Source organism: Neolamprologus brichardi, chromosome 5 (assembly GCF_056152115.1).
Source record: "Neolamprologus brichardi isolate AB-2024 chromosome 5, ASM5615211v1, whole genome shotgun sequence".
In the NCBI taxonomy this organism is placed as follows: Eukaryota; Metazoa; Chordata; class Actinopteri; order Cichliformes; family Cichlidae; genus Neolamprologus; species Neolamprologus brichardi.
Window position 1 is genome coordinate 30,981,072 of NC_142108.1, and position 22,422 is coordinate 31,003,493.

General features: G+C 41.8%; 1 protein-coding gene across 2 annotated transcripts in view; it reads left to right on the forward strand.

Annotated features, from left to right (window-relative positions):
* Positions 1-22,422, forward strand: part of kif5ab (kinesin family member 5A, b) — an 85,484-nt gene that overhangs the window by 5,161 nt on the left and 57,901 nt on the right. For both annotated transcript variants that reach the window (XM_087841041.1, XM_087841042.1), the window contains exons 2-5: positions 17,001-17,088; positions 20,675-20,748; positions 21,094-21,198; positions 21,570-21,618. In XM_087841041.1, the coding sequence (XP_087697167.1) occupies positions 17,001-17,088; positions 20,675-20,748; positions 21,094-21,198; positions 21,570-21,618 (316 nt within the window). The remainder of the gene's footprint in view (positions 1-17,000; positions 17,089-20,674; positions 20,749-21,093; positions 21,199-21,569; positions 21,619-22,422) is intronic.

The following is a 22,422-nucleotide window of genomic DNA, read 5'->3' on the forward strand; positions in this document are numbered from 1 at the left end:
TATGGTTTGGCAAACCAAAAACAGAATTTCCAGTTTTATTATGCTGTAGTCACATATAGGTAACTTGAAAAATGCAATTAAAGTTGATATCACTGAAAATAGGTACATATGAAGACCAAGAAAGATTTTCAAATCCATAATAATCTGTTTAATTAATTGATTGATTGATTGACTGGAAGTCCCAACCATCGCTTTAAAGATTCTCAGCAGAGCTGAGCTGAAGCAGCTCAAGATTCACTCTCCCAGAATGGAGTTAACTTTAAGAGCAAACCTGTGTAGGAAAGACAAATAAGTATTAGATTGTGTAAGAGTGTAAACTGTTGCCTGTCTCTATGTTGGCCCTGACTCTGATCTGTCCAGGGGTTGGCACCAGCTTTTCTGCAACCCTATTACATTGTTACCAACACAGGACAGTGTTGCCAGTGGGGGCCGTCACCATCTTGGTTTTTGGAGTTATAAGGGAATATATTTGGAGAGGGTAGAGTGACTGGAGAACGGTAAATATATAGCGCTTTTCTACTCTGGTGCTTTATACAACATGAAACATTCACATATTCACACAAGCACTCTCTTCTATGCTTTGTAAGTGCTTTCTACCCAACATTTACACACATGGATGGATGCATTGGAGAGCATCTTGGGGTTTTTATGTTGCCCTTTTAGTTCTTTTTAGTGATGAAATCGTTTTAAAATCACCACTAACCAAGAATTCACCCGAGAAGATCGGTTTTTTGGATGGGCGTCTGTTGCAGACACATTTATTTTTTGTGGAGCCAACACCCAGTGATACTCAGTTGTATTGGATTTCAAGGAGCTTCTGCTTTGGCTTCACTTTCTTATACCCAGCGGCTGTGTTCATCTTCTAGAGTCTGCGGGATAAGCACTCTCACTTTCATTCCCTTTGTCCAGAAACGAAAATATTTTCCATTTTGTTTGCTTTCCTTGTGATTATTTTTAGCCGAACGCTGAGTTTAACTTGAGGGGGTAAGAGAGGATGAAAGAGGTACCAACAAAGATTATTAGGTCCTTTCCCATTTCTAAGTATTACAACGAAGCCAGAGGAAAAGCCTCCACCATGGATCTACCCTTCAGTGTCTCACAAACTAGAGGTCATTGTGTTTCCATACCTCTGGGCCTGTTTTATCACGGTCCGTTGCTTTCCAACATTAGAGTTACATTTTAATGAGCCGGCCTCGCAGTGCAGGTCCACACTGATTTAGATTGGACTAAAGTACGGCAAATAACAAGAAACGTTTCTCTGTGAGTGTGCGTATATGCGGAGTTTCAAACACTCATTATAGCAAGTTTCGTAGCACCACGCTGACCTCCATGTCATCATGACCGTAACAGATGAATGAAAAGCAACGATGTGGCTCTCCGCCCCCGTGTTAGTAAAACCAAGTAATATGTGGGGACTAAACAACTATTGATTTTCTATTTTTTGCACAGCATTTATATATCCCATGGATTATTCTTCCATGGCTGCTGTTCCCTTAAGTGTTTACAAGACTTCCACAGGCATAGCAGTGCTGCTGTATTCATAACAGTGAGCAACACCTTGTTTACATTTTTTGGGAAGAATAGCGGATTAGAGGTCTTATAACAGTCTTAGAGAGCTCACAGAGAGCGCGTACCCTGCACTTCAGCTCTCAGATGTCATGTGGGCACATGAGGTAGCTTTTTCTTTTTCTGCTACTAATAAATTAAGGTGATTGGGGCTGCAGCTGCAGTAATGCGGACGCTGCACCGGTCCGTCGTGGTGAAAAGGAGCTGAGTGTAAAAGCGAAGCTCTCAATTTACCGGTCGATCTACGTCCCTACCCTCACCTATGGCCACGAGCTGTGGGTAGTGACCGAAAGGACGAGATCGCGGATACAAGCGGCAGAAATGAGCTTCCTCCGAAGGGTGGCTGGCCTCTCCCTTAGAGATAGGGTGAGAAGTTCGGCCATCCGGGAGGGGCTCAGAGTAGAGCCGCTGCTGCTCCACATCGAAAGGAGCCAGCTGAGGTGGTTCAAGCATCTGACAAGGATGCCTCCTGCACGCCTCCTGGGTGAGGTGTTCCAGGCATGTCCCACCGGGAGAAGGCCCCGGGGCGCCTTGGTGTTCCCCCGGATAAGCTGGAGGAGGTGGCTGGGGAGAGGGAGGTCTGGGCCTCTCTGCTTAGGCTGCTGCCCCCGCGACCCGGCCTCGGATAAAGCGGATGAAGATGGATGGATGGATGGATGGATAATAAATTAAGGTCAAATGGTGTGCTGCTGCAGAGAATAGATGCAACATGTTTAAAAACTAACTGATTATTAACCAGCAGCTTCTTAGTTGGTGGGATGTCTGTGATTCTGATTTCTGATGGGCTCTTTTTCTTTAATCTCATCTGCGAGCCGATCCTCCCGCCTTCTCCTGTCCTTTTCTTCATTAGGCGCCAAGGTAGAAAAGAGGCAGGGGAAACAGCTGCTGTTGAAACAAACTGTTGACAGAGCATGTCGGGCGTTGTGTAAAGTCATCTACCTGTCTTGTACCTGTTATTTATAGCTCCAGCAGAACCATTTCTTCTCAAGGATATTTTTTTCGCATTACCGTTAACGGTCTGGAAACCAAGCAGAATCACAAGTGGTGATCTAAGGTGTGCTCTTCCTTCGCTCACACACTTTGGCGCTCTAATTCTATCAGCGCAGAGCTCACACCCTTTCCAATTAGCAGTGTGATGGGACCGCTGTGCGGGGTCAAGATCTGGACTCTTCTATCCATGTTGGATATCGGCGCGACAGCAGCCACCTCTCGGGGTTAGACCTCGTCTGCTTCTTCCCTCTCTCGTTCTTTCTGTCATTCTCCTTTACAATAAACGCTTCACAGTGTTTTTCTCTGTCTGGCTGGATTTCATGGTGTAATGATTCCGCTGCTCATTTCCTCATGACTCAGCAGCAGTTTGAAGAAGAGAGAAAAAAAGCTCAGCTCATCTGTCATCTCATTAATTTTGGCAGAGGCTTCTAGCAGGTTTTAATAGCGTCAGGAGGGGAAGCTCCCGTCAGTCAGGAGCCAAAATATTAAGGGATCTGTTGACTTTTGGTGGAGTTTACGTCCCTTTATCCCTCCTAGAAATGTGAGGAGGCACAAAATGATAAAAGGGCTCCCTGAGATCTATTTTGCTTTCCTCAATAAAGAAATCAATCTTTAAATCATCACTGCATTAAAGTTAACTTGTGCAATTTTATAAACTATCTACCCCATACCAATAAAGACCTCAGCACGCCCTCTCATCTTTTCCTTAATCCTAACATCACACTGACATCAATTCAGTCAGCAGCCACGCTGAACAGGATATTAACTCCAGTTGCTTCAGCTCGTCTTTATTTTTACTCAGTGTGCATGTGTGTCAGGGTTAGATAAGCTCTTCCAGTTCGTCAACACTTTCCTTATGATTCCTCTGCCTTTGTGACACAAGTGCGTTGTGACTACCAAGCTTTTAGCCCTGGGGAGTGTTAATGGAGCGTCCTCTTCTCATTAGCCACGGCCCTGCCCCGGATGCTGCCCAGTCCGCGTGTCTGCCCTCAGTGTATGCGAGCAGTACCTCGTAAACCAGCTGCACATGCTCGTGCACGTGTCGGGACATGCTAGCACCCCTGGTGTTTTGTTGTCTTGGGAATAGGAAAGCAAGGAAATCCCAAGGAGAGAAAAGGAATATCCCAACCATCCAATGCCCCAACACTTTGTTTCCTTTGGTTAAACACAGCACAGTTAATCGAACTGACATTTAAGAATGCTGACATGCACTCCAGCAGTTATTTTTATTATTTCCCAGGAGAGTCATGCTTCAAAGCACATTTTCCTTTTCTGTGGATAATCTAATTTATCCCGATTTTAGTACTTAATTTAAACTACATCACATGAAAGAGACTTGGAAAATCTTGGCAAACATAAATATCAGGCTTATTTTAATCTTTGAATGGCCAAGGATTGGCTCCAGCTCAGATTTTAAAAAGCAGGCTAAAGCAGCACGCTGCAATTTTTGTTTTGGCTCCCAGCAGGTACGTCGATAATCATATCAAACTTTTTTATTTATATTGGTTTGCTCTTTTACCTTACCTCTTTTATCTCCTGGAGTTTCTCATTAATTTCATTTTATGCAAAATCTTAATAAAGTCGCTTTTTTTCTTCCTGGAGGCCTTTATTATCCAAATTACCTCGCTGCATGGTGCTGTCTTTAGTTGTGGCAGAATTACAGTGAAAATCCCCATAACCGTGTTGTTTTTACAGGAAATTTAAATCTTTGCTCAGTCCTAGTTTGGTTCAGTCTAATTGCTTGCAGCAGAAGCTGATTGAAATGTGTGCTACTTTTCTGAATCTTCTTCATGGTCTAATTTTTTCTTCGTTCTCAGCCACATTAATGGGCCTTATACCAGTGGTGTGGTGCAGAGCTGTGGCTGGTTGGTGGGGTACTGTGAGCGTCTTCCTTTGAAACGTGCTGTATGGAGGATCAGTCACAGTGTCGAGGCTCACATTTAATCTAGACTGTGGCCCCGGACCACACAAAGCCTCTATTTTAATTTGGCCTAGAGTTGTAAGCTGGTTGCGCTATCGTTACATTGGAGCATTACTTCTTGGCTAAAATCAGCCAGTAAAGTTGGCTCGAAGGTTTGTGTACTAATTGAATTAGTCGTAGACAGTGTTGGGGAGTAACGGAATACATGTACCGCCGTTACGTTTTTAAAATACAAAATATGAGTAACTGTATTCTGTTACAGTTACCGTTTAAAAAGGTGGTATTTAGAATACAGTTACTTTGTTGAAATAAATGGATTACACGGCGGTACTTCCCTGTTTCATATTGTGGCGGGTCAGGACTGTTTGGGTTTTGTTTGACAGCTACGTTCTGTTGTTCCAGGCGGCAGCGTTACGGTTGCCATGGTTACAGGGTGACGCTCTCTCTCTGCGTGTTTCCTGGGTGAGAGAGCGCCTGTTGTTGTTGTGCTAAGCTAATAGGCAGAATGCTACCGGTATAGCTCTAAAGAATGTAGCATCATAGGCAGTGTAGTCCGTGCTGCAGGGAGAATGGACTGCCATACACGTTATGTGTCTGTGAGCGAGGGAGGGAGAAAAAGGAAAAGTACGAGCTGTCATCGAGCAAAAACGGGAGCTGGAAGCATGTAAATATAATAATAACCACTGCAGCCAAGAAGAGTGCCTGACGAGCCCAGTTGTAAGTAAGCTATTAAGCTATTAAAGCTAGTTTTCGGCTACGAGCCCGACACAGAACCCACCGTATTAGTCAGAGGTCCCTTTACTACGGTTCGGAGCCGCGGACCTTCAGTAACAGTAATAAATCACAGCAATAGTACATTCATGTAGTTGTAAACAGCATGATAATATATTAAGTAATCCAAAGTATTCAGAATACCTTACTCTCATTGAGTAACATAACGGAATACGTTACAGAATACATTTTGGGGCATTTATTCTGTATTCTGTAATGGAATACATTTTAAAAGTAACCTTCCCAACACTGGTCGTAGAGAAGGACCAACGGCTCAATTGAAAGATTTCTTTCTATAAACCACTTTATGGGTGACATATTTTTCACCTTTCAAAACGTTTCATATATTCCTTTTAAAAAATGTGATAAACTGATGCGCTGTCTGCTCCCTTAGTGTTAGAAGGTGCTGCGTGAATTACTTTACACGTTTTAAGTTATATTGGCACTTTGGCACAGGGCGTTTTAAGGTAAAGTTGCTGCCTGAAAAGAAAAACCCACACATTTCTTCAGCATTAAATGCCAAATGTGTTTGGCTTTTCCCCCAGTGTGCTGAAGTGCTGTAGACAGAGACAAAGCTGCTGTCACGAGTAATCCTGTATCCTGTGTGAATTAATTTTGATTGCATTAACTTGTACGCAGGTAGAGCTGAAAGGAAGAGACTGCTGGCTGAAAAGGAGATAACAAGCGTGAGGCCGCAAGACCTTAGATATGCCTTTTGACATCAAATATTCCCTTTGAGAGGGAGGGCAGCTATTAGCTGGGCGCTTACACTGTCTCGGGCTGTGACTGAAAATCTTTGCTTCAGGCTGACGTGGCTGATCTCGCTTCGTGTTAGACAACTCAGTTCTTCCTCAAGGCTCATTTCTGTTTTCTAGGATTTTTATAATTCTACAACATCAGTAAATGGAAAATGTGTGAAGGCAGGGGGGCCAATCAAATCTGACATCGCAGGCAAGCGCTGGAGCAGTCAGTGTCACATAGACGATGAGGCATCTTTGTCATCTCTGCCAAGTGTTTCCTTTCTTCTCCTTGCTCCTTACCCCCTCTCCTTTCTCCTTTGTCTCTCTGCGCTGTTTGCAGTATCTGAACAAAATGTAATTTTCTGTGTGCTTTGCACTTACAGAATGCTGAGGGCTCTCCTCAGTGTGTGCTTGAGCTTTTTTTATGCTCAATAAAGAGAATACGGTTGAATTATTTGAAGTTTCTGGAATCATTAAGGCAACATGATGCACATAGCAAAAACAAATAAAGCCTCTCATGAAAAAACATAATTAAGTGTTACCAGGTGGGACGTTTGTGTTTTCTAAACAACACAAAAAGGGATTCAGGAACTTTGTCAACATTTAATTGACAAAATTGTTTTCTAGAGGCTTTTGATGTTTTATTGCATGCTCTTCATCAGTAGAACTGCTAATGACAATTTACCCTTTTCACTTTAAGCGTAATATGCCTGATATTTGGTGAAACATGCTTCTTTGCCTTCTTGCAAAGGGTGAGATGACAAGATAAATGCCATGCTAATGTCCTTATGATGTTCTATATTAATCTGAGCTTAGCTTAGCCATGAACACCACAGAGAAGGCACAAATAAGCACATTATGAAAGACATTTGAAGTGTTTCTCAAAGCTCAGTCATATAGTGCATAAGTAATCAGTAACTAATTACCGATTACTTCCCCCAAAAGTAATCCGGTTACTTTACTGATTACTTATTTTCAAAAGTAATTAATTACTTAGTTACTTTTTTAAAACACGCTTTACAACCTGAATAGGTGATAAAGTGATAGATCTTTCAGCCCAATTCTACTTTTTCTGCATAATCATCATACAAAATGTAATCAAATGGAAAAGTCTCTTTTTAAAACTTGTTTTATTAGTTTTAAACTTTTAACTTTATGCATCAAGCAAAAATTTAATTATATGCAACATTCACTGACTGGAAGAAATTTGTTTAACATTTAAACCTATTTTCTGCACATTCCAGCACATAAAATAAAATATTTTTTTGTGTTTACATTCACTTTTTCAAATAGATGCAAGTAAAACACAGCAGAAAATAAATAAAATCAAAGACTAGCGGTCCTGTTGCTCTATTTTCACCTGTAAAGCAGGAGTATGGCAGGCGGAGGCTTACCCTGGTGGCAGCGGTCAGTGGGAGGATACGGCAGCTTCTCTGTTTCCCATTACGTTGTTGCGCACTCGGTGCTTGCTCGAAAGTTTAGGGGTTTTTTTTCGCTTTAAAAAGAAGTTTTCTTCCCACGCACAACAGACACTAATGTTTTTGTCACTTTTTATGGAATCAAACTCAAAGTAAGGTCAGTACTTCCACGCTTTAAACGCTGCACGCTCATACTCTCTCTGCACTCGATATATGATCCATTGTTGATCTGCACACAGCTGTTTTCACGAACGTCGCACTCGCTTACGTCACTGTCATGAGACATTCTCGCAAAAGATCACAGTTTTAGTAACGCAGTAACGCAGCGTTCCTACGGGAAAGTAACAGTAATCTAATTACCGTTTTTGCAATAGTAATCCCTTACTTTACTCGTTACCTGACAAAAGTAATCAGATTACCTCTGGTTGTGACACATGTTCAGTCTGGGTGCAATGAACCAGTCCCGCTGCTGCATAGACTGAATTATTAGACGGCCAACTAGCTTGAGAGCATGAACAAATATTTGAGTTAATCTAAGTCATCAAGTGACGTGAAGCCAAAACCAGCGAAATCAGGGTTAGAAATATGAGGCGTTTCTTGGAAAATCTGCCCCACGTGTTAGAAATCAGAGTCCATGTGAGGAATTACTGTTTAGGTAAATGCTATTCCCACTTTCACTGACTTGTTAAAATTTGGATTAAATTAGCTTTCAACATAAACTGCAAGTCATATCAAAGATTATGATATAGTAAGTCCATAAGCGCATTAGGGGAATGTTTAGTAAGGTTATAAATCATGTAAGAAGTAGGGTACTTTTTCACAGACTCGTAAAAGACTTATAACCACTGGTGCTGCCTCCTGCTGGTCGTTTAAAAGCACTTTTTAAATGTGCTTTCACTTTGACTTGACTATTCAGACCTGGAGGGTGCATGCATCTGTTATGTGTGTGTTACCTCTACAATCAAGTGTGTACCAAGCAGAAGAAGGCTCGGCTGTGGTGAGTGCTTCAAGTGTGTGACTTATGAATATGAAGAACAGGATGAAATATTTGCCGAAATACTTTTGGCATTTTATTGCTTTCATCAATCTATCATTTCTGCTCATTTCTTTTCTGGCTGATGTCGTTGAAGTTCATCTGTCACGGCTTGCATTATAACAATCAATTAGTCTGTCTCCCTTTCCTCATTTTGAAGTCACTCCAAGTCTTTCGATTTCTAACTTCGCTTTTTGTCCACTGGGATGCTGCTGTTCCCGTTTTCTGGTCTGAGTCCCGACGAACAAAGCCCAGTCTTTCCTTCCCGTCTCCACTCCTCTGTCTCCCGTTTCCTTCATTCATCTTGATAAATTATGCAGAGTATTTCACTTTGATTCAGGAATAATTGCTCCACTTCTATCCGTGGATCTTTTATAAGCAACTTGATGCAGGAAAATAACTGATTAGAAGTGTGTTAACAAAGTAATGTTGGGTGGTAAACCTCAGTTCCCCGAGCTAGTGATTAAGTGAAATTGCTACGAAAATGGCTCTGATGAGTACAAGATAGCTGAAAAAACAAAAAAATGAAGAAGAAGAGGAATACAACGCCACCATGGCATCTCTGCATCCAGACTTCACTACTGTACATCTGAACCTCACAGCCACTTTGCCCTCGAGGCACTATGCCAGCCGACTCTGCGAGTTGTCAGCCCAGTGAATTAGGGAAAACAGCAGTGATAGATAATATTGTGTGACTGGAGCTTTTGCAGTTGTGAGGGGTTTTCTGTTGTCGAGAAAAACGCTAATGATGTTGTTATCTGGGGCTTGAAGCCTGATTAGCCTGAAGAATGGTGCAGACATTGGCAGCTTGAGCTGCTACTCTCTCCTGTCATTCTCACTGTGCCTCTTCTCGCATTTCTGTGGGGAGAGAGAGGAGGGTTGATGAATTTGTGGGTAAGACTGATGCAAAGACTGACAGAGACCAAGATAAACTCTCACTTTGATTAGTGGAAATAGGACTTCCTTTGCCTCTGCCTCCCCTCTGCTCCCAGCCTACACAGGAAGACCAAACATCTACAAACGAGCCAAAAAATGATCTCAATGTGTTGGAGAAGGAGCAACACATACACGGCCCAATTTTTCCATCGTCTCCTCCAGCTCTTTCTGTCAAATTTTTACTAATGTCTCTCCTGGTTAGTGGAAGGGAAATGCACCCTGTTTTGGAAAGCATTATTCCCTCATTGCAAATGTTGGCAGTCACTAAATATTCAGCACAAGCAGAAGGTGTTATTTCCAGAATTAGCCTTTTCTTGCAGAAAGGTTGCTGCTTCTTTGAAATGCTCCTCACCACAAACATAAAGGTCAAGTGACAGACCTCCATAAAGCAGTTTCCCCTCAAATGACCTTGTGTGACCAAGCAAGTAATGCGTGTTGTCTGCCGGGAGCAAAGGTGGATGTAGCGTTGGGTAATTACAGAGCTGAAAAACCTCTCAGGGAAGAAGTGGATGTTAGGCATGATGCAGTGAAGCGTGTTACTTTCTCACGGTGAAACGCTCTGTGCAGACTTTGTCATAGCAGCTGCTATTGTTGGTTTTGTAGCCGTGACTGAGTTGCTGTAACCTCGGCTGTGATTTCTCCTTAAAACGAAGCCCTGCAGAGTTTACTGTAATCAAAGTATTAGCTGTGGGCGGTTATCTTTCCAACTCTGTCGTTTTTAGCCTTTTTAACATGTGGCAAAGGGATTTGGTGCATTACTGTCTGTTGTCAGTAATTGAATAGCTGCAAAATTTAAACCACCTATCTAATATTGTGCGCGTCCTCCAAGCGCTGCCAGATCAGCTCTTTATTGGCTGCTTGGGAGTTGAGGAATAAAAACTTTAAACACAACTCCAAACATATTAGAAGTTTCAAGGTTAACTTGGTAATTTTGCCCCCACTCCCTTTTCTTTAGACCCTCTGCAGGTTTTATGTGGATACACGTAGGACCGTGCATGAATAGATTCCCTTTCAGTTAGGTGTGCTTGACTATGATACAATTCAGTGTTGTAGTTTTGTTAAACATGTGTAAAAAGCATTTTTACACATTTTTCCGCTTTTCCTTTTCAAATCCTGGAAAAATGCTTACATCACCATTTTTGTTCATTCAGCTCTATGATCTGTAAAATGATTTAATTGAAATAGTTTGAAGCGTGTTTACAAAGCCAGAGTGTTCAGCTGTTAAGCGAATAGAGTCTGAGTCATATCTGTGATTTGTTTATCTGATATAAAATTTATAAAGAAAATATAAAGTTGAATGAACATCCTCAGTGTTGTTTTTCTGTTTTCTTTACTTGCTGCTTGATAATTTTGCGTATCTGCCAGATGGCTCTGGTTATGGTATAGTACGGATTTATCTGTGAAAACATCTGCTGTGGAAGAAGGGTTTGACAGTTCTATATCAGCATCGGGAGCCAGTTTCAGGTTGTCATTTAAAGCTGCTTTGGGAGGATGCTCATTTATATGGAAATTCCACGTTTTTCTTTTGGTTGGAACATATTGTTCTTCATCTTGTTGTTTGCACAAGGAGTTAGGAAAAGAGACTGACATATGCATGAGAATCAAAAACCACGTATGATATATATTTGAATTAAATCACAGATATGGATTCTTGGTCTGAAATGTGAGGCCAGTGTGGAAGTGCCTTTCTGACCAGTACGCAGCTACTTCTCATGTTGCAAAAAGAAATTAGATCTAAATCTAGCAGAAGCTGACTCTAATTTATTATTTGTACATGCATTTTCCTAGTGAGATGCATGTATTGTCACTGCCAATAGTTTTAAGCCTTTTTCCAACACAGCACAATTTTGATTTTATAAATTGTGCTCTAAATTATGCTAAAATAAGCACTAAAGCAGAGTTTGGCTAATTTTTGACTGGCAGGTTGCTTTTGTGTGAGCGAGTGGCGCCCTCGGTTCCTTAGTCAGATGCATCAGCTCACTTGTCATATCTGGTTTTAGGAAACAAGATGGCTTTAAATGCTCAAAACAGTCCATAAACTGACGGTTGATGGCAACACGGTTGCTACGTGTATTTCTTTTTTTACATAAATATGATTGTGTGATCCCTGCCAAGCCCTCAGGTTGCTCTACAGGGTCCTAAACTCTGCCCCCCTCACATAATAATCTAAATTTATCACTGACTGCTGCAGCCCTGTATTTCTCATTTCTTTGTCTTTTTAATGTATATTCTTTCATTTCCTCCTGTTCTTGTTGTCTGTTCTGCACCTCCTGGTTTTGTCGTTTTCCATTTTGATTGTATTTCTCTCTCTGTCTTTTTTGCTGATTATACAGCTTGATTTTACTACTTTCTTTTCTGCTCTCTGATTATTGTCTCCTTGCACAGTTTGGTCTTGTAATTAATTGTCCATTCTTTGCCCGCTGGGGAAAAGTCTCACAGTTTCTGTTTTTTATTGCGGTTTTTGAACCTTTCTGTAACTCTCTCTTTGTCTGCGTCTTGGTGTTCCTCTCTCTCTCTCACTCTCGCAGCCCACTGCCTCTTTGTTTCCTGGCAAACAGCAGCAGATTGCAGGCTGGATAGGCCATGTGGGTGTTTAGCATGGCACACAGAGCTGAGGGCCATAGACAATGTCTGCATCTACAAATTTAATTGGATATATTATTTGCACGCATGCACACAAACACACACACACTCACATATGCACACACTTTGCTTCCCACGCTTGCATTTTTAACAGCGTCCACTCACGAAATTGAAAAGACATGTGTTAGACTCTGCACTGAGGCAAACAAGCAGATGTAACAATACCTGACTGGACCAACAGGCCTGACAGAAAGATGGACGTGTAGACAGAAAGCTTACAGAATGTCTTGTGTGCCGGTGCTATTATCACATTCATGCAGCACGGGAGCAGATTAGTGTTTTAGTGGAGACAGCATAACAAATGATGGGCAAAGGGCTGTTTTTTACCCAGCTTACATAACAGATTCATTTTATTCATCCCGATGAAGACCACATCATGACTCCTCTCCCTTCCCCTGTGCCTCCCTCCATAGTATTTAGCATGTGTAGTATATTATAAATGGCTAATTCGGAAGAGAGTCGGGGTTAATCAGTTCTGACGTGGAGCTTGTTTGTACCTGCAGCTGTGATTACATCACAACAGCTCAGCTTACTGAGAAGTAGAATAGAAATAATAAAATTGAAGCTTGGATTTTGCCAAAGCGTACCTGCAGTCTGTCACTAATAAAATATTTTATTCAAAGATAAAAGTGTAAAGTGGGAGGTCATTGCTGAAACACTGTTATTTTTACTCTGCAGTAATTCAGCGTGATTTTGACCGACTGTTGTTGGGGAGTGGCACAAATTGTATGTTTTTCTCCTCTAGTGCGACAACTTTAAAAAAAATATAGATTGAACAGAGTGAAAAATGAAAAAACAAAACATCATTACTCTCTTGGCAGGTTGAAATAATAAGTTTTATATAACCTCTATAAATTGTGTCAATATACTAGATTGGCCTAAGAGTATTTGCTTATGGTGTTTATTTCTTGATTTATTTAGAATTTTCTTTTTCTTGAAGTGGATTATTTTAATGCACGCCGCAGTGCCAGCTGCATGTCACACCATAGCAACACTGAAAAGGATCACAAGCTGTTGTATAAATAAAAACATCCTACACATTTTCATTGTGATAAACCCATCCATCCATCCAGCCACCCATCCGCAGCAGCAGAAGGCTAAGGAGAGCATTCCAGACGTCCCGATGACCTTATAACCACAGCTCCTGCAAGCAGTGGGGGTCTTGACCATGACTCATTTGTCCCCAGCCTCTCCCAGGATGCAAAAGAAATTATGCTGGACGTGGGGGTTTAAGACCTTTCGTTCACAGGCTTCTGCCAGATGTTCACTTTTTGTTTGGCTTTGCTGTCCGTGAGCCTTCTCTTCACCAGCTGGTCCAACTCACCACTAGGTGGTGGTCAGTTAATACCTCCAGTCCTTTCTTCATCTGATTGTCCAAGACAAAAAAGTAAATCACTGTTGTTCGACATAAGCAAATACACTTAAGAGCCACCTTATATGCAAACATGGTGTTTGTAAAGGCCAGCCCATGCTTAGCATAGAAGTCCAATAATGAACCAAACTCTGCTTTAGATCACTACGCAGTCCCAGGTAGAATCCTTTCCAAGAAAATGGAAAAACGCCACAATGATGATGCACAGCCGGGGGCTTGTAAGTGTCCCCACACCAGCATGGGCCAGTCTTGAAAAGGAGAGACCTGCTTTTCTCCACAATCCTGGAGAAAAGCTAGATATCTAGTCCCATCCTGCGCTAGCTTAGGTCCTCGTTGAAGAGGTGACATTCCACATCTCAAAAATGAGTCTGCAATCCTGAGGGTCCACAGGTCCAGCCCGTTTCCTTTGCCTGTCCCCATGGGCACTGATCCCACAGGGCAGCAAATCCATGTTATTTTTTGTGCCTGACCAAACCCCATGAGCACAGGCCTGCTGGTGATTGTGCTAAACCGTGTAAATAAAACTGAAATGCAAAACTACTGCACTGTCTAGTTGTTTGTCAAGGCAAATATTCAGATTCTGTCTTTAAATGTCTTTTAAGTAAGTGGGAGAGAATCAGAGCAGAGGTAAAAGCCACACAGCATCATCTACACTAGCTCCAGCTACCTTAGAAACATCCACTTTTTTACAGCTTCCTTAATCAAAAGAATATTTCATTGTAAGCAATAACTTATATGTCTTATAGACTACTTAATTAAGTTAACAAGCTTTAAGCATTTTTTCTTCTGTGGTGGTGCAGTTTAATCTAACATTTCATTATTCATCATCACTTCCCATTAATTCTTTAGCGATCATTAAAAATGACATAAATTCGTCGACCTATCCATTTTGCTTTATTTTTTTCTCTTTTCTTTCCACCGACCAAAGCAGAATACATAAATACATATGACAAATAAATAAAATTTCATCTTAATGGAACTTTAAAACCAAATAATAAATGTGCTCAAAAGCCCAAAAAGAAAACCCATAAATTGTGAGTCAGTGAGCCATGCATCTTTGACAGAACTTATTACTCAAGCCACTGTAAACTGGAGCGCTGTGGGGTTTCGAGTTTATCTTGCTGTCCCATTTAGAACCTTCAGGAACAATGGAGCCCATCTGTAAAATTTTGGGGAAAATATTGTTGTATTTTATTCACAGTTGCTGCTAGCAGTGTTGGGGAGTAACGGAATACATGTACCGCCGTTACGTATTTAAAATACAAAATATGAGTAACTGTATTCCGTTACAGTTACCGTTTAAAAAGGTGGTATTTAGAATACAGTTACTTTGTTGAAATAAATGGATTACACGGCGGTACTTCCCTGTTTCATATTGTGGCGGGTCAGGACTGTTTGGGTTTTGTTTGACAGCTACGTTCTGTTGTTCCAGGTGGCAGCGTTACGGTTGCCATGGTTACAGGGTGCCGATCTCTCTCTGCGTGTTTCCTGGGTGAGAGAGGCCTTTTTGTTGTTGTTGTGCTAAGCTAATAGGCAGAATGCTACAGGTATAGCCCTAAAGAATGTAGCATCATGGGCAGTGTAGTCCGTGCTGCAGGGAGAATGGACTGCCATACACGTTATGTGTCTGTGAGCGAGGGAGGGAGAAAAAGGAAAAGTACGAGCTGTCATCAGCAAAAACGGGAGCTGGAAGCATGTAAATATAATAATAACCACTGCAGCCAAGAAGAGAGCCTGACGAGCCCAGTTGTAAGTAAGCTATTAAGACTCGACTGTACACCGTGTTCGTGTTTTCCTCCAAAAACAATAAGTTCCGTTGGAGCAGCCTTTCAAATCCTCTCTCTGTCTCTCGCTAGCAAAGTTGACCCAGACAACAAAGTAAAGCTAGTTTTCGGCTACGAGCCGACACAGAACCCACCGTATTAGCCAGAGGTCCCTTTACTACGGTTCGGAGCCGCGGACCTTCAGTAACAGTAATAAATCACAGCAATAGTACATTCATGTAGTTGTAAACAGCATGATAATATATTAAGTAATCCAAAGTATTCAGAATACGTTACTCTCATTGAGTAACGTAACGGAATACGTTACAGAATACATTTTGGGGCATGTATTCTGTATTCTGTAATGGAATACATTTTAAAAGTAACCTGCCCAACACTGGCTGCTAGTATAGATAGTATGGATCACTGTTGTATCAGCCAAACCCCATAGGGTTTGGCTGATACAGCCATAATCATAGTTTAGATCATCCTCACAGGTCAAATGCAATTTATGCAAAGGGCAGACATACATTCTTTATAGTAGATCATCTACCACTAAAACACATTTACATGATATGCAGGTTTGCAGCCATCCAGGTCATGGTGATCTAAGGAGCTTGGAAAGAAAAGCAATAATTTACACGATCAATCGAAACAAACAAACGAAACAATAACCTGCAAGTTTCTGCTTGTGTTTTTCAGCCACATTTTTGGTTCGTGTCTTCTCCTTACAGTGAAGGTATGCCGTATTTGTGGGTGGTAGAGAAGGTCCTCGAGGCATTCAGCTGCTGTGAATCTTGTATACATATATAGTATATGCACCACGCACAGAAACACAAGTGGGTCTGTTAGCAGTCAGGCATGCTTTTTGAAGAAGGAGGCAAAACAGCTCCCAATCACTGGATTTACATCAGCGCTTGCTCAAAGTAGAATAAACCCCGATCTTATTGAGCACTTCAAGTGGTGTGTGTTACTGAATATCCTGCACTGGGAAGATAATAATAATGGATTGCATTTATATAGCGCGTTTGAATCAATGGCTGAACTGTCCATTTAGCTGAACACTGAATGTCTTCACTTTCAGTCCAGACATGTGTGTTGAATTAGCTCACGTCTTCCCGTCTATGGGTAGTTGCAGGCTGGTCACCAGGTTGACTTATTTAGCTCCGCTGATGGTTCAGTCAGAGAAACAGGCTCTTCTTCTTTGCGGTCTTTATGCATTTTTTAAAAATTCTCCTTTTCTCAAATGCTGATTTCAGGTCATCTGCTGTCTTTCACTTTTCCTACACTGCCACTCTTCTCTACGCCTCCACTCCATTTCTTCTCTCATTTCCATCACTTTGCTCTTGAAGTCCTTGAACGCTGCCTCTAATGGCCTTGCCTCAGACGTGGTCTCTTTCTCTCTCTCTGTCTCTCTGGGTCAAACAACCTTTTGCTCAAAGCTCTCCGCTACGCTGCGGTGCACTCGTTCGAAACAACCACTGCCTCCATCAAATATACTCAGGATGCATATTGCACTAATCAAAAAGAGACAGATGGGCCTCTTAATGTGATATATACCCTGCTATTTCAGCCTACACACAGATGGACAGAGCATCCATAAACCATGTTCGCTCTGCGTATAGGAAATATTGATGTGGCACTGCTTTATAGTGGCAATATGGGTTTACATAAATGTTTTAGTGAAAAACATGATGTGTCTCCCGTCACGTGCGCTCTGCTTCACAAAGTTTCCAAGATGCATTTTTACAGCACGTCACAGGGAAGGATGAGGTGCTGAGTATGATCTAAAGCGCGCTCTAAACTGTCTTTGTCATAGCTGACTGTGTTTGTGTTCGCCTCCACAGGGGAAGGCGTATGTGTTTGACCGAGTCTTCCCAACTAACAGCACACAGGAGCAGGTCTACAGCACCTGTGCCAAGCAGATAGTCAAAGGTGAGTCACATACATGTTTTTTTTGTCTCCATGACGTATGAGTGACACAACAGCTGAGGGGAAAAAACGACAGAGCACCTTGAATTACCATAATCGTGATATCCATGTTGGTGGTGTCACTTCACACCGACAATTCACTGGTGCATCCATTAGCACCTCCCTTACAAGAAGCAAGAAAAACTATTTCCATGACATGATGTAGTCACACGCCTGCATGTAGGAGCATCAAAATGCACTGATTAATGACATGCATGCTTATCGTGGCGCAGCAGGACCGGCGTATCCAAGGGGCGTATAGATCAAACAAAACCATTACCTTCAACTTTTGAATCTTTTTCTCTTTCCCTTCCTTCTGTCTGCATCTCTTTATGTCTGTCTGCCTCTTTTTTCCCTGTTAGGGGCTCATTTTTCTCCCACCTTCAAAGTGAGAGTGGAAGTAGTTCTAGATGGGGCATGAAAAAGATTGATTTGGCAGGCAAGATTACTTGTAGGTGAGATTACCATGCAGGCTGAGAAAAAAGGAAATAAAAAGGCAGGATCGCTTTCAGCGCGAGGTTGAGAAAAATTCAAGGTAGGCAGTTAACGAAAGGAAGGCATGCGATAAGAAGTTAGATTTGAAATGCGTTGGGGGGGAAGGTAACAGAGGGGGCAAGCTTGGGGAGAGCAAAGAGGTTTGGAGACCATATAAATATTTACACTTTCTCTGTTTTCTCATCTTACAGTGTCTTTTTTTGCCCTTTTCGCTGTTTTTCTTTCACACTTGTGCCGTGGGGTTCTTTGCCCTTTTCAATGTCTTTGTCTCAGACTCGTGCTGACTCTTCTCTTCTGTGTTTCCCTTTGTGAAGGCCTCTGTTGTTTAGCAATCTAGTGTCCCGCTGCCTTCATTTCCTTTCAATAACACATTCTTCAGTGTTTGCTCTTTTTTGTGCCACGCTTCTGCGTTGTTCTCACTATGGCCAGCGTGGAAACAAAGGAAGACATGAACAAGAAGAGGCAGCAACACATGAAAACAGGAGAGAAAGAGGGTTCTGCATGGTTACAGCTGAGAGCCTTTGTGATGTGTCTGTGGTCAGCTGACTAGTGGCTGCTGGACTTCTGGGATGAAATGTTTTTCTTTATCCATGTTTGACTTTTACCACAGAGGTTTATTGGCCTCTGTCAGCACTATAACATCCAAGGGTGTATTTCTTTATAACCTCAGCTGGAGTGGAGGCGTTCTGCTATGGCTTCCACTAAGAAAAAGGGAAATATATCTGTATTTACTCTGCACTTCGCTGACTGCCTCCTGGTGACATTAATGCTGCAGGAAGTTGTTGTTTATTGTGTGTAGCCACAGAGGTCGTTCGGCACCTAACCGAGCTTAAATACCACGTACCCCACAGAGCCAACAGGCTTATGAGGCTCAGATCAATCTACCTTTTGAGCAAAGGTCAAAGATATTTGTATTTCTCTGGGAACTTCCTGTCTGGTTGTTTTTGTATGCCGTTTAATTTCTGTCGCGATAAAACACGTTCACAAAATTTTTTTATCATTTTATTTTTTCATTCACTGCTACTCACACTGTGGAAACCTTGTGCACAGATTTAACAAATGTGGGTGAAGCAGTGAGAAGCCCAGAGCACAAAGCGCCACCAAAGCTTGCAGAGTTTCTGCTTGCTGAATGCTGGAGGGCAAACTGGCTCTTTTAGGCAACTCTGCTTCAAGGTTGAATTCAAATCAATCCGACTTTTTTCACGGCTGAAACAACAGGCCCTCTTATAATTGGTAAGAGGGCCTGTTGATAAGGGTATAATTAGTATAACTGGTATGTAATCACACAACCTCCTTGACTGACACCTTGAGGTACACAGAGTTGGCAGGTTGGCAGGTTTATTTAGATTTGAGCAAATTCAGTGTGATAATCTTACTATTAAAGCGGACCATTACCATTACCATGTTTCTTTTCACATTCATATTTTCATTTCTGGACTCTACTAGAGTAGCTTTTCATAATTCATCGTTCAAAAATAATCCTTTTTTATTTTACAAAGGGTCTTGGTGACTCCTCTCCGTTCATCCACCATCTGAAAGAAGCTTTTTAGGATGACTCGCTTCATATCAACTCCTGACAGCCAGATCTTTGTATCTGAGATGACCATATTACAGAGTCTCCCTCTCTGACATCATGTAGAACTGAGGATAGAAAACCTGACAGTTTAAAACAGTGTTTAGAGCAGTGTAAAGCCTGGCACACGGACACTAATGTCCACATGAGAAACAAAGTAAAAATACTAAACTATGTGTCACAAACCAGTCGTGTGGTCTGGTTGTTATATAGCGCTTTTCTACTCTGTCCGAGCACTCAAAGCGCTTTATACAGCTAATTCATTCACCCAATCACACCAGCTTAAGTGCTAAGTATCTAACATTCACACTCCGATGCATCCATCGGAGTGTGAATCCTTAGTTAGTATCTTGCCCAAGGATATTTAGCATGCAGACTGGAGCAGCCTGGGATTGAACCACCGACCTTCTGGTTAGTGGCTGATCCGCTCTGCCACCTGCGCTACAGCCACCCCATCCACCCGTCATGTGAGCATAAAGATGATGCACATAGTGACGCCAAATTAAGAATTTGAATTAATCCAGCCTTTATGTCTTTCAGACATGTTTGTGTCATCTGGATTCATTAGATAAATAAAGATGGATATTATCTGCATAGCACTGAAAATATATGCAGTTTTTTTTGCCTAAGGGAACTCCACGATAAACTTTTGTAAGGGAAGAAAAGGCCCCATTTACGTGAACAAATCAGAATCAGATTGATGAGATTCAAACCCCTGCAGTTTATTTTCTTTAAGATCAACAGTTTGTTATAGTCTCGGTATTAAAATGTTCAACAGTATCAAGTGCACTGAAGTCTAACAGGACTAGAGATGAGTCCACTGTCAGCGGTCGTAGGAAGTGCCTCCGACAGTGTGACATTGTAACTAGTAACTAGTGCTGTTGATGAATGTGTGACAGTGTGACATTGTAACTAGTAACCAGTGCTGTTGATGAATTCCAAAACCTAATTGAACCTTTTCACATAGATGATTCATCTGCAAATGGCCATGCAGCTGTTTGCAGGTGCTCTTTCAAGAATTTTTAATATAAGAAGCGGTGACCCAAAAACGCAGATGAATGACTTAGGGGCTGGGGGAGGGGCACAAAAGCTGAGCTCCAAGGCTTTTATAGGGCACTGGCACACTGGGCCCAGGTGTTCCCAATGTTGCTGACAATGAACGAACCATGGTAGCGAGCAGGGTGAATGGACCTCGGGTGGAGAGGGTCCTCACAATACAGCTCCCTTTCTTTGTGTACAAATACACTTCCAACCACCAGTAGATTACTTTGGCACTGAGGATTTGAAGGGTAAGCCAGGCATAACAGGCTGCTATCATTTTTTGGTTTCCACATATGTGACTCAGGATAGAAATTTATATCTGTTTATATTTTTGCACCTGTTCTCTCCTGCCATTCTTTATTTTCTCACTCTTTACCTATTTTATTTCGCCCCCCTTGCTTTCTTCTCTAACGTGCTTTTGTTTCTTCTTCCTCGCTTCAGATGTACTGGGAGGATACAATGGGACTATCTTTGCCTATGGGCAGACTTCCTCAGGAAAGACACACACCATGGAGGTACAGTGCTGCTAAAAAATTCAAAAGGTAGCCCTCTCAATGTGGCACGTGCGAGCACAGAGATACACGCATTTTCCTCCTTTTTAAACGCCATCTGCTCCTCTGCCTGTCCTGACTTTATGTCTGCCTCCGTCATGGTCATCATTCTCTATCTTTCTTTCTCAGCCTCATGTGGAAACTAACCTTCTTTACAACTCTCTGTGGGAAACAACCCTGTTCGCTTTCAAGTCAAAAGCCTCGCTGCTCTCCTTTCTTTTACTGTTCTATCGACTTTATTCGTCCCAGGGTCTGCATTTATCCTGCTCTTCACTTACATGTCTCCATCTCATTTCAATCCTCCTTTAGGGGAACCTTCACGATCCCCAGGGAATGGGGATAATACCGCGGATTGCTGAGGACATTTTTGAACATATATTTGCCATGGATGAGAATCTTGAATTCCACATAAAGGTTGGTGTGGATTCTGACGTTTGTGTGTTCAAGTTTGCATTTTTACCTTACGTCTGCTTTTAGATGGAATATATTCAGTAGAAATACAACTTGAAGCTCTGATGTAATCCTCACATGGATGGGTTGAGTGGAATCAGCCAAGCATCAATAAATCATGATAAATAAACCATGATCATCCCACAGCATTTTCCCTTTTACATCACAGTCTTATAATAGAGGATAATACCTCATCACAGCCACAGCAGATTATTGCAGCATTTTGTATTTGTACAGTGAGCACCTATCATCCTCCTCATTTATCTGCATTGAATTCTCTTTCTGTATCCCTGATAAAATATTTGCTATCAAATGTTTTTTTGTCTTTGCTGCAGGTCTCCTACTTTGAGATCTACATGGATAAAATCCGGGACCTGCTGGACGGTATAAAACTGAAACACAGCTCAATTTTGTTAATGCTTTGTAGTTTTCCGTGTCACAACACAGATTTAAAAGCTGTCTGCTCACACACAGATGAATCATGTTTAACCGTTGACATTTTAAGACCTTATTACTTAAAGTGTTTGAACCCTATGCAAAACTGACAGGCACATCTATAGCGATGAGCCACAGCATTAAATTTACTTGCCTCTTTCTGAATGAGATGGATATGTGACCTCTGACGGTGTCCTACAGCGTGTGGCACTGGGATACGAGCAGCAGAACTTTCAAGCCCTCTGGGCTGGTCGACCTCAGTGGTTGGGACTTATTCCAATGCATCCTGCAGCTGCTTGATCGGATTGGGATTTGGGGAGCTTGGGAGCTGGTCAATACCGTGGGCTCTTTATTATGTTCCTCCAGCCATTTCTAAACAGTTCTTGTTGTGAGCTGTGGAAATGTGGTGGTGGGAAATGGGTGTGAGACAACGATTACTTGGGTGGTACTTATCAAAGCAATAATAAAGTGAATCTCAGGAACCAAGGTGTCCTAAATTATCAAGGATAAGTATCTGTGCCAGGGTTTTTAATCTTATGGCTAATCGCTTTATATTTACGTTTAAGATATTATTCCGTTGTTGTCTCCCATAGGAGAAAATCATCCTGGGACAGGCAACGACTGCATCACAGAAACAGACAAAAAGAAAATGGGCACATTTTTAGTAAATACAGATGCAATTATAATAAATACCAGTAGAAAAATAATAATATTATTAATCCTTTATTTATCCGGGTAAAAAATCTCATTGAG